Consider the following 12,412-nt stretch of genomic DNA (forward strand, 5'->3'; position numbering starts at 1 on the left):
CCAAATCTATTGATCAGCATTTGCCTCTGTCTCTTTCTACGCGTGGCAAGATTTGCATCTTTAAAAGAGAAGAGGAGGACCGTCAGGGGGATGTTGGAGCCTTACCTTCTACAATCAGAATCAGTGCTCCCTCTGGGGGCCATGTGGCTGCTGCAGAATTATGGCCCAGGTGAAGTTCCCACTGCAGCTACTTCCCTGTTTCTCTCTCAGAAATCCGCAACCTTACATCTGTTACAGAAAATCTGATCTACACCCACAGAGAGAGGAATATTATTCAGTCATTAAAAAGAATGAGATCTATTTGTAACAATATGGAGGAAACTCGAGAGAATTATACAGAGTGAAATAAGTCAGACAGAGAAAGACAAATACTGTATGATCCACTTACATGTGGAATCTTTAAAAAAAACAAGCTCAGAGACATTAAGAACAAAGTACCGGCTGGGGGGATGGGTGAAGGGGTTCAAGGGTAAAAACGTCCAGTTATAAAATAAACAAGTCATGAGGATGGGTGTCCCGTAGAGAAAAAAATCTCACGTCTTATTCTAAAGATTAACTACACTCCCCCTCATTCTAATGCCCACCTGTTTCCAGTGGTTCCTAAAAAGAGCCCTGCAGACACTGTGAGAGGGATGCTTATTTTCTTAAACACAGATGCTTAGATTTGTAATAAAATTTACAGGACAGAAGTCTTCTTTCCCTCGCTATAGGAGAACTCCTGACTCATTCTCAAGGGCTGGCCCTGACCTTTCTGACCCCCCGCCCCGCCCCCCCTTGCTTTAGCTCCAGGGCTTGGAACATGGCAAGGATGGAAAATGTTAAACTGAATAAACGTGGCTCATAATCAGCAGCCGGGTGCCCTGGTTTCACCCCAGCAAACCACTGAACCTGAGAAATGCCCAGCAAACGTGTCGCTCTTCCCAGCTGGACTTCACGGCGCCCAGTGCAGGGAACTTATCTTTCTCAACAACCTGCTAACTCCCCGTAGGAACTTAAATGGACATCAGTATTGCAGAGTACTGCGTGAAGGGGGAAAAATATATGAGAAGTCTAAATGCTGTAACAGGATTGGGCTGCTGGAGACGCAAATACAAACGCCAGCGATCTTCAACCTTCTTCATCTCGTGGCACTCGTAAACTAACTACTAAAATTCTGTGATGCACCAGGACATATGTTATACTTTTTGCCAATATGACAGAAAATTTTAAATATAGGTATAATTTTCATTCATTCACACCGTTCAGCTATTGCTGTGTTGGCTGTCGTCATTTTTTTTTTTCTGACAATCGAAGGAAAAAGAGGACAGTGACTAAATAGTCAGGTGTTGCATGTTTTAAAAATTCTTGCGAGTCCCTGACCAGGCCGCTCAGTGGGTGAGAGTACAGTCCGATGGCACCGTGGGTTCCATCCCCGGTCAGGGCACATACAAGAAGCAACCAATGCGTGCATAAGTAAGCGGAAGGAGTCGATGCTTCCCTCTATCTAAAAAAAATCAGTAAATAAATATTCTTGCAACACAGCAGTTGAAATTCGCTACTAATACAAAAGTGGGGGGTCTACTCCAGTTCCTGGAGCTTTTCGGGCCCAGGTTGTCTAGCAACCTCGAGAGCGTCGCAGCCCCGCCCTCATCACGCCCCTGACCACGCCCCTAGCCACGCCTCTGCTCTCCACCCACACTGGTGCACAAAGACTTCCGCCCCAAACGGCCAGCTGAGTCCTACAGTCCTACACTCCACGTTTGTGGTGCCTGACAGAAATAAGACAACACATAACTGCTTTTAGAAACATCCTCATTCCATACAATCCATATGTCTTTCTCAGAAATGTAAATGCAAAACCAGTGGGTATTTGTAACTCCCAGTCTCCGCCTAGACGAGCATCCGAGGCCGATTCCCAGGCAGTGCCTTGGACAGCAGCAACTTTGGAGGCCCCCAGCGTGAAGGGAAACGTGGACTGCTACGAAGGCACTTCCGGCTCCGCGGCGGAAGCGGAAGTGCGGCCCCTCAGGAAAGTGGAGGATCTGCCCAGACCGGTTCCACCATGTAAGTGCTGACCTGCAGCTGGGTTGGTGGTCGATCCCACTGCTGACCTTAACTCTCTCCCGCTCTCTTCCTCAGGTCCAAGGTTTCCTTTAAGATCACGCTGACGTCCGACCCGCGGCTGCCATACAAAGTGTGAGTATCTCGACCGCGGGGATCTGAGCAGGGCCGGCCGGGTGGAGCCTGGCGCCTCGGGCAACTGCCACCCCGGCAGTCTGCATCCTTCCCCACGCTTCTGGGAGCCTCCCGGGCCCACCCGGACCCGAGCGCAGATCCCGGCTGGGCGCGGGGGTTCGGGGCGCTGGGCGCGGGACCTCCCCTCCGGGGCTGACTTGCTGGAGTGGCGGCGGGTGGGGGGTGGGACGAGCGGACAGTGAACCGTGCTCTGAGAAAGATTATTGGGATCCTTTAACAGCCCCTGTCCGCGAGGGATTAGAAAGGCCTTTCCCCGCTGAACAGCTGTTGGAGGTAGCAAGAGGAGACGTCCCCGTCCAGGGTCTCAAATTACTCAGACATTTATTACTGTTGGGCGTTTAATGCTTGCCGTGTGTGAGAACTTAGCTTTACACCGTATCCAGAAAGGAGTGATCGCAGAAATAGGGCCCTTTATCCGTGCAGGGCCTTTTTTATCCTTGACCCGGAGCACAGGTCTAACCTGGACCTTCTAACCTGGATACTCCACCTGGACCTTTACATGATTATAGGTGAACAGGATCGAGGCCATGGCAGCTGGACGGCATGTACTGTGTAGCCGAGGTCGGATATGCAGTAGGATTTTGTGCCTGATAAATAATGAGGAGTTGATAAGTAGTACCGCGGCCCCCCTAATCGGACAGCTGTTGTTGGCTCCGTGACCCCGGCAGCCTCCTCGACTTTCCCAGTCTTGATCCGTTTGTCTCCACTCGAATCGCTCCTCCTATAACATGTCATTTTCACACACTCCCTCATGGATAACCACGTTCTCTTCTTACAGCTGATTTACTCCAATATTTCTTCTTTGAAAATGTCTCTTCGTATTCAATGATGATTGGCTTCTAAACTTTCCCCCTCCCCCATGCCTTACCCAGAATCTTTCCTTTTTACCCAGCTTAGGGGTTTTGGTCCATCTGGGAGTCAGTCTCCTGCAAAGCCCCGCAACTCTGGAATCTCGCCCTGCCCCTGCACCCCTGGGTTCTCCGCACAGACCTGAATGCTCCTGGAGAGGATGATGGGTTTTACACAAACCCAATGACTGTGCTCAGTAGTGGCCATCAGTCTGCTGCATTTCCCAAATTTGCTTCTCTTCCTCTTTATTCTCTGAAAAGATTTTTTAAAATTTGTCTTCACACTTCCTACAGTTCTTTTCCCCGTGTCTTTCAAGCCACCAGGGAAAATGTCTCTCATCCTCCCATCACATCTGTAAAGCCGCCCCATCTCTGTAAACCTGAGATTTCTGTCTCCGGTCTCGTTGGAGTGGACGATGGCTGGACTCAATGAAAGCGAGTTGCACTACTTTTCTGATCGGATCTGCCTCCGTCTTTTGACTGGGGCTGTGGGCACCATCTCCGCGAACAGGCCAGTTGCTTTTTTTAGTTTTAGAGTTAGTGACTGGCACGTGCAGTCAGAATACACAACGTTCAGACCAGGAGATGGATTTTTGTGGGTCTGCTACAGAAGCTGTTATGGGGGACAAAAGAGCTTTAAAAAAATCACCTTTTTAAAACATTCTTTTTACTTCCTGCAGACTTAGTGTTCCTGAAAGTACACCTTTCACAGCCGTCTTGAAGTTTGCAGCAGAAGAAGTAAGTGGGAATGGGAACCACGGGTTTGGAATGCAGTTGGGTGGCATGTCCCTCACTTTTGACTCTGCAGTCGCTTTGGACCCACCACACCCGTGTGGCTTATTACTGGGTTAAGGCTTCCACTAAGTTAGCTCTGCCCTGTGGCGGAGCAGCTCAGTTGGTCAGAGTGTCCTCCCAGTACACCAGGGTCATGGGTTTGATCCCCCCATCAGGGTGCACACAGGAAGCAACCAGTGAGTGCATGACCGGGTAGAACCAGTCAATGTCTGTCTGTCTGTCTCTCTCTCCCTCCCTCCCCCTCCCTCCCCCTCTCTCCCCCTCTTTCCCCCCGTCCTCCCTCCCTCCCCCTTCCTCTGTCTCTCTAAAACCAATAATTTTTTTTTTTTAAGTTAAGCTTATGCCCTGGCTGGTGTAGCTCAGTGGATTGAGCATGGGCCTGCGAACTAGACGATCACGGTTCAATTCCCACTCAGGTCACATGCCTGGGTTGCAGGCCAGTTCCCAGCAGGGGATGGGTGAGAGGCAACCATACATTGATATTTCTCTCCCTCTCTCCTTCCTTTCCCCTCTAAAAAATAAATAAATAAAATCTTGGGGAAAAACCCTCCTCTTTAAAAAAAAAGTTAAGCTTATATACAGATACAAGTAGAATGAAATTAAGATTTACATAAGAATGAGTTCAACAAATTGACACATTCACTGAAACCATTGAAAATTAAAGGAAATTCTTACTGAACTTGAGAAGGTTTGGTGATAATGTAAACTTTTTAAATAGCAACATGTCACCATAGACTGAATACTCACACTTTTACAACTTTTGATTCTAGAATTACAATATTTTAAATATCTATTACATTTTTCAAATTTTGTGTGAGTATGCACTGTCAGCAAAATTGTTGTTTTTGAAAGTGTCTAGTTATTAAAATATTTTGGTTTTCTGTTTTTAAGAAAAAAACAGTATCCTTAGAAGCATCTATAAAGCACCACTTTGGACCCGACTCTGGGAGTGGTAGCTTGGGTAGAAGCAGCAGCCACACATGACACGGGAGACAGGGTGGCCACTGTAAATGTCATTAACTTTCTGCGTGTCATAGGCTAGCCTCTCAGTTCCTCTGTCCCTCAGATCTCTTGATCTAATTTAAATAGACCTGTGTTTCTATATAATGCAGTTTATTTGTAATAATAAGTGACGTTTGATAATTACCTATGTAACTTAGCAGCTCAGTTACCGTGGGAATAGCTGCTTTTCTGTGCCACGGTTGTTTCATGGTGCTGTTTGTAAGGCAAAGGCACGGGGTCCCCGTCTCTAGCCTGGGGATGGGAACACGGACGTGCAGCTGAACTCGAACTGGCAGGCTTGCACGGCCGCACGTGTCGGTCAGATTCTACTCCAGCGACTGGCTGGTGTGCGTCTCGGCACTGCGCACTGAGGGGCTGTGGCTTCGAGGCCACAGTGGGGAGGCCTTTGACCAGGTGACACCACACAGACTCTCAGGGGACCCAGAGCCGACCTGACCAGCCCACGAGTCTGTGGGTTTAAATCCCTTGCAAAGTTCTCATCATAAAAAGCGATGAACTTTCCCAGCACGTGGCTGGCTAGCTCAGCTGAGTAGTGAGCTGTCGGAGCCCGAGAAGCCGCCTCCCGTCATGGCTGTGCGACACGGCGAATCTGAGGAAGGAAGGGGATGAAGCTGCCGCCGTGAAACGCACTTTGCCTGGAGAGAGTCGTCTGGGGAATTCAGGGCGGGAGGGGCAGCTACTGTTACTGGTGCTTCCTCCCGGTTACAGCTGCACAAAAACCCGGTTGTTTGTTTTTGTAGTGAGTAAAAATAAGGTGCATTTTGCAGTCCTAGACACAATGAAATGTATTTACGGGACAGTGTTTTTTTAAAAAGACAGTGTCACTTTGGGGCCTAATGCTACTAATCCTAAACGATGAGTCTCGTGTTAGAATGATGTGCACACCCTCCCTCTATACAACCCACCCTGGATAGAGTGTGTCTGTGTCTAAAATCTGATTTTTCCCCCCTTTAGTTTAAAGTCCCTGCAGCCACAAGTGCAATTATTACAAACGGTAAGAATTTATTTTAATATTATTTATTACATCAGAACTATAGACATTATGCAAAAAGAAATCAAAGTAGTTAAAATTGGCTTAAATGTAAAAAAGCCTAAAATTTACATCAACATTAAGGACCTAGATAACTGAAAACACGAGGTCAAGATTATTGTCCACAGTTACCTCTCTGAATTCTTCATGCTTTTCGGGACAGCGGAGCATCGTGTACTCTCGTCTGTCCTGCCGCCCAGAGTGTCACTGACAGTCACTTGTATTTACCACAGTGTTTTGAGTGAGCGCTGTTGGTAAATGCTTTTAGAATCACTAAGTTAGGCTGGAATGTGCCTTGGCTGTACCTTGTCTGCTCTCCTCATGAAACCTGTTACCTGCTGGTGGGTGGGAGTGAGGGTTTAGTCCACCCAGACACCGACTCTGACCCCTGAACCGCCTTAAAGTGCGAGGGACGGTGCGGTCAGTGGGCCCGGCTCCTGGAGAAACGCCGCAGCCGGGCAAGGCCCGGTCCCACGTCCAGAGCACCCTCATGGTTCCCGGCACCGGCGGGCCGGCGGCTCCGTACCAGCCGGACAGAATTTCTCCTTCCGGGCTGGGCTGCAGCCGTCACACCAACGTGGGTCCCCACTGGGAGGAGGGCCGGCCTGCTTTCTGGAAGCCTTTAGTTCAGCGGAGCGTTGCCCACGGTTCACAGGTGTCCGCGGAGCTCGCACGCAGTGCCTGTGGGCGCCCTGGGCCTTCGGGGCTATAAGCCCATGACGCCTCTGCATGCACAAAGGGAGGACGGACGCCTCCGTGGGCCTCCCCTGGGGCGGGGGGGGGGGTCGTTGTGCACCCGAAGCAGTGGCGTGTGCCCTCAGGTCCCTCACCTGCACCGCAGGCGACTGGCATTCTCGGCCAGTCCGTTGTTGCCGGGAACCGTGTCAGAGGCGGAATAACCTAGACGGACGGCCTTGTCGTTTACCTTCTAGATGGGATCGGAATCAACCCCGCGCAGACCGCCGGTGAGTGCCCGTGTGGAACCGTGGAGACGGGGGCGGGCGTCTCGTGGACCGGATGGGGCTTCATCGGCAAACAGCGGGTTTTCGGGGCCTTGAGCCACCCTTTCCCCAAACGTCTGAGCAGGAACTCGTGCCGTTACACATAACATGCCACTTTGTGCTCCACGGAGCGGAAACCGGAGTAATGAGCGTTACAGGGAGTGACGCCCCGCAGAGTCCGAAGGGGAGGCTGTGCTCGCGGGGACCCACAGCTCTGCCCTGGCCCGCGGGGCTGTGGGGACGCCCAGGCAGAGTGCCTGCTGGTCAGCTGTCCGGGGCGGTCCCCGCGTGGAAGCCACTACTATTGCAAAGCGACATGATCATCGTGGCCTCCCAGGCACAGCGCAGCCCCAGTCGCCCGAACCCGGGAGGGGCCACGCAGCGAGGTTCCGCTAGAAACCGGGCCCAAGTGCGCAGACTCTGTGATGGGCAGTCTCCTGTCTTTAAACGGACCCTTTTTGGCCTGCATGATCTAATTGTAATCTTTTGAAATTAAGCATGCATTACTAAAAGGTTACCTCGATCTTGAGCGGTATTTAAAGTACTTCTGTCTTAGAGCAAAATTATATTTTCCTTACAAATCATGGGGTTGAAATATTTGAAGAGGAATTTAAAATTTTTAATGTTTTAAGCTTAAATGTTTTAGGTGTATAATTTTAATGAATTGAAAGGGTTATTCATTGAAAATCATGAGGCACTTTGCAACGTAGACGTCTTTTACCTGAGGGTTAAAGGCTTTGTTCTCTGGCTCTAGAAACTTTTGGGTTCGCACCGATTGCAGGTGCTTTGCATCACAGCGGAAGATGCCCACGATGGGACCCGGACTGAACTGGACGGGTCTCTGCCCCTGGGTCTGCTGTGGTAGCGAAGGGTCACGATTTCCTGTGCTTGGGTATTTGGTTGCGCACCGAAGCGAGTGCTGATGATGGAACCGATTCCCGTTGTGATGTGCCGGTGGACCAGTCCGTGTGCTTGCGGCCGGTGTCCCTACTCCGGGTTTGCAGGCGTGGGGCTGGGCTGTGGGGAGGGAAGCAGAGTGGGGGCCACGAAGCCTGGACTCAGCTCCGATGGCGTTTGTGCCGTTGGGCCTGCTTCCTCTCCGCTGCTGTTTATCGTGTGTAGTAACTGCTGGGATCACTCGTTTTCTGCACACCTAACGTGATGCTTTGTCTGTCTGTGTGTATAGGCAACGTTTTTCTAAAGCACGGTTCAGAGCTGCGAATTATTCCTAGAGATCGCGTCGGAAGCTGTTAACTCCCTCCACTCCGAAGATAGGATCGCCTTTCAAAGCGGAGACTGGTATTGTTGCAGAACTGAAATGAGCATTTAAACACTGTGAAAACAGTGACAGTTGATGGCACAATGACAGGTGGCTCTCTGCCCCTCCCGTCACTGCCACTCCTCACGGGGGGAGCGGGGAGCGTGTGCCTGGAGGGCCCGCACCCAAGGTCTTGTCTCTCTCAGGGTCTCGTTCCTTTGGGGCGAAAGGATTTCCCGCCGTTTTTATTTTATTGGAGGATTCTTCCTGTGATTCTCTCTGAGGACACTGGGAAGGTTAAATTTATTGAATCTTTTTATTTGTCTCTAAGTTAAAGTTTTAAAAAGATCATGGATCATACGTGGCAGGTTGCTGGGCAGGATCTGACTTGCAGACTCGGAAATATGTAGTTGAATTCTTAAGTATATACCATGTATGATAAAGGATGTAAACATCAGTGAGTACTTAACTGCCTTCACCGTTTATTATTTAGGTGTTTTTTAAGTTTCAAGCTCCGTGTGTTTGTATAAATGTTAATAGCAGAGCCCACAATTAATCGCGTCCGATCAGCCCCGTGTGTGAACCGATGCCCCACACCAGAGTTTTAGGTCTGATCTTGGAGAGCCCAGTGCTTGTAACGGTCAGAACCGAAATAAAGCGGAAGCGCCCCTCGCTGAGCCGTGCGCTCCGGTGCCAGTGTCTTCCGGGGTCAGCGTCCAGAGCAGGAGTTCTCGGGGGGCGCAGTCTGAGTTGCCTTTGCGAAAGGACCGCGAAGAAAAAGAAGATCCGGCGCTCCCAGCAAAGCTCCCGAAAAGGCCCCTGGGAAAGGCGGATTCACTGGACTCGCGAAGGCCCGAGTTCAGGGAGAAGGGTCACGTGGGGGAGGGGCCGGGGCGGGAGCTGGGGAGCCGCCGAGGGGAGCAGAGCACGGCACGGAGGCCGAGTGCAGGCCTGGGCATCCCGGGGTTTCGAAATTCCCTGAGAACCTCCGGAGGGGTGGGCACGGCGCCCCAGGGTCTGTTCAAACCTCCAGCCGGAAAGGGACGGCCTGCGGTGACCCGGGCCTGGTACTCCGCCCGCTGTGTGGCGGGTGACGAGCCCCCTGGGAAGTGTGTCCTGCTAGCTCCGGACCGGGACGTGCAGCTTTTGGTGAGTCCTTGCTAGTCGCTCGGGGGTAAACCGTCCCTGAGACCAGCGTCACATGGGCAGGTCTCTACCGCCCCGTCGTCCGTCCTCAGTTCGCTGGGGCGAAGGGTTGGGAGACGTGACGCAGTCCGTGGGCGACGTTGGTGTGTGAGCTAAGTGGGAGCAGTTAACCAGGTGCTGTTTGTGTTTGGTAAAGGAGCGCCGGGATCCTGAATCGTAGAGGGAAACAGTCTTTGCCGGGGTAAAAAAATACTTATGACGAGTTTTTATTTTTATAAACAAAATTTGATGCTCAAATCCCCCATGGTCCTTCACAATAGTAACCTCAGTGAGCCAGCAGTGTGTGAGCACCCGTGCCCTGAATATTTGTGTTTAATTTACATGCCCCCCCCCCCCCCCCCCCCCCCAGCACGGAATCCGCCTGCTACGTGAGTAAGTTTATGCTGTCCTGCGCCTTCAAGTAATTTAATATTCTTCTTCTCTGGTTTTGAAAATTTACTGTAGTAAGTTCTTTAAAGCTTTTCCTTAAAGAATTATACGTTCTATTGTCAAATAAATGTGACCTCTGAGTTCTTCGTGTGGCACGTGTTGCAGTGTTTCTTTGAGTGTGTTACTGACACGTGGTATCTTACGGAAGCACATTTTGTTGGGCCATAAACCATAGTTTCTATTCTTCCTGTTAAAACGTTTAATAAGCACACCTGTTAAGCCAGTGCTTAACAAGTGAAGCAAAACGGGAGGGCGAGTGTGCCACTAGTCACGGGTAGTGGCCAGAGGTCCTGGAAGTGAGTGTGTACTTCCAGCGACAGCCGAAGAAGCCACGGCGATTGCCCAGGAAGTCCGTCTGAGCCCAGGTGACGACGGTCAGAGCCACTCAGGGAAGCGGAAGCGCAGACTTCCGGAAACCACCCAGGGCGCCCCCTCGGCAAGTCTGGCGGCGCGTCGGGGTCTCGGTTCCCAGAGCGCAGTCCTGCTGGGCGGCTGCCGCTGAGCGTGGCGAGGCGGCCGTTCCGCTGCACCTCTGGACAGAGCAAGGCCTGCGGAGCCAGAGGGTCCCTGGCGCAGGAGCCTTTCCGTGTAAGGATGCCCCTCCACAGTCTGACGCGCTTCCGGGGGGCGAAGCTCCTTTATGGTGCCACGGGTCCAGCGCTTTTTTGTTTCTTGGCCGTTGCGACTTGGCTGGAGCATCCTCCTGTGAACCAAAAGGTCATGGGTTTGACTCCAGGTCAGGACACGAACTCGGGTGGCAGTTTGGTCCCGGTCTGGGCCTGTTCAAGAGACAACCCATCCATGTCTCTCACGTGGATGTTTCCCATCCTCTTGGTCCTCACCTTCACCTCTCCCTAAAATCAGTAAGCATGCCCCTGGCTAAGAGTAAATTAAAAAGAAAAAAACTGGTTATATGAAAAAGCCAGCGAGAAGAAGCTCGGGCCTGTTGGGCTGCCCTCCCCAAATTAAGGAACTAAACGTGCCCACGGGTCTCAGGAGCATTCACATACTTCAGCGGAGCAGTTCTAAGTTAGCTGATTGCTTATCGTTCCCAAATCTATTTGTAAAACAAGATTACACGCATAAGTTACACATGCACATGTGTGGTTTGTATGTGACCCATGCATGTAATTCATAAGTATATGAACTGCATATGTCATTCAAATGTACCAAACATCTGCGTGTGTAGCCTTTTCATACTTTAACTTATTCACAGTTTTGCCAGAAGAAAGAGGTTCACAGAGGCCGAGGTTTGAAATGCAGCCCCTTGTCTGACTTGTCAAACTCTCCAGAACCTGCCGGAACGGCCCTCGGGGCACCGAACACGGGTGCAGTGACCGTGGCAGTGGCTGTACACGGGCAGGAACCCGGTGAAGGTTCATAGGGCAGCACGTGAAAACCAGCCAAACAGGTGGTGGGGGTTCTGGCCCCGGGGCGGCGCCCGGGGAGCAGACTGGCCCAGACGCATCTGCCCCACCAGGCAGTCTTCTTTCCACTCGCGTGTCTTGCAGAGGGGGCCCCAGGAACCCGCTTCCCCAGCCACACCGCGTGTGAACCCCTGCACTTCCGAAGCCATGGGCTCCTGGCTGTTTAGCCAGGCTGTTCGATGAAACTGTGAATCGGAAGGAACGTTCCCACAAGGCCCAATCTGTCCCCAGTCTGTCGGCCTCGCCCCCAGGCTGCCTGAGTCAGCTGTTTGGGACTCACGAGGTCCTTCCCTTTCCCTTCCCTCAGGAAATGAGTCACAAAACTCTGTTGGTGCTTTTCACAAATGTGTGCCTCACAGCCGTCCCCACTGTCTCGGTACAGCCCGCCTCCACCCTGTGTTGTGTCGGAGCCTCTAGTCCCCTCTGTCACGCTGCCGTTGGGGCCGGCAGATGCCATCCGTGGTTCCACTTGTCAGAACCTGGCCGACAGGCAGCCGGACGTTTGGAGACGCGAGGCCCGGGCGTGGTTCGGAGTCTCCTGTGCCAGAGCCCTTTCCCGGTTCACACTGCAGCCTCCCCGGTCTGCCTGGGGAACCGGGACTCAGGCTCCCGGGTCCGAGCCACCCTGCCTGGTGTCCAGCTGTCCCAGCAGCAGTGGCCTCTTGGGCGTTTCCTTGTTACGGCAACTGTTCAACATGGAGTCTTCACATGGAGTCTCTGATATAAGCTATAAACCGTGTCAGGGCGTTGAGTCCGTGACTGCTTTGCCCCTCCGTGGGGGATAACAGTACGGACGACACAGAAGAATGAAAACTTGGAAAATTGCAACCGTCTGTGACTCAAACGTAGTGACGCATTTAGGCCGAATGTTTGTCACCATTTTTTACCGGGATTTACTCTGTCATCAATGAATTAATTACACCTCAATTTAAAGCATTCTCCCATTTTAACAAATACATGTATACTAATTATTAGCTGTGTCATGGATATTGCTAAATACTGGAGATGAGTTATGAGTAAAACTCACTCCTCTTTGGAGGGGCTCCCTAGAACATACACATCTCGAAAACGGCGAAATCGACCAAAGAACTAATTGTGTAGAAGTAAAGGTGTACATCAGCTTTGTTTAATGTGCTGGGCACAGTACCGGCATTTGACGT

General features: G+C 51.4%; 1 protein-coding gene across 1 annotated transcript; it reads left to right on the forward strand.

The window, feature by feature from the left end:
• Nucleotides 1-1,947: 1,947 nt before the first annotated feature.
• On the forward strand, nucleotides 1,948-9,905 carry UFM1 (ubiquitin fold modifier 1). Its single transcript, XM_037138711.2, has 6 exons — nucleotides 1,948-2,043; nucleotides 2,119-2,175; nucleotides 3,764-3,821; nucleotides 5,856-5,895; nucleotides 6,864-6,896; nucleotides 8,119-9,905. Coding segments are annotated over exons 1-6 (258 nt in total). The 5' UTR covers nucleotides 1,948-2,041; the 3' UTR covers nucleotides 8,187-9,905.
• Nucleotides 9,906-12,412: the final 2,507 nt, after the last annotated feature.

Source organism: Artibeus jamaicensis, unplaced genomic scaffold (genome assembly GCF_021234435.1).
Source record: "Artibeus jamaicensis isolate MK-2021 breed Jamaican fruit bat unplaced genomic scaffold, CSHL_Jam_final contig_415, whole genome shotgun sequence".
Lineage (NCBI taxonomy): Eukaryota > Metazoa > Chordata > Mammalia > Chiroptera > Phyllostomidae > Artibeus > Artibeus jamaicensis.

Excerpts from the sequence above, each read along its gene's own strand:
- UFM1 (XM_037138711.2), top strand. Across the intron at positions 3,822-5,855 it reads TGAAGTTTGCAGCAGAAGAA|TTTAAAGTCCCTGCAGCCAC; the intron begins GTAAGTGGGAAT and ends TCCCCCCTTTAG. Across the intron at positions 6,897-8,118 it reads CAACCCCGCGCAGACCGCCG|GCAACGTTTTTCTAAAGCAC; the intron begins GTGAGTGCCCGT and ends CTGTGTGTATAG.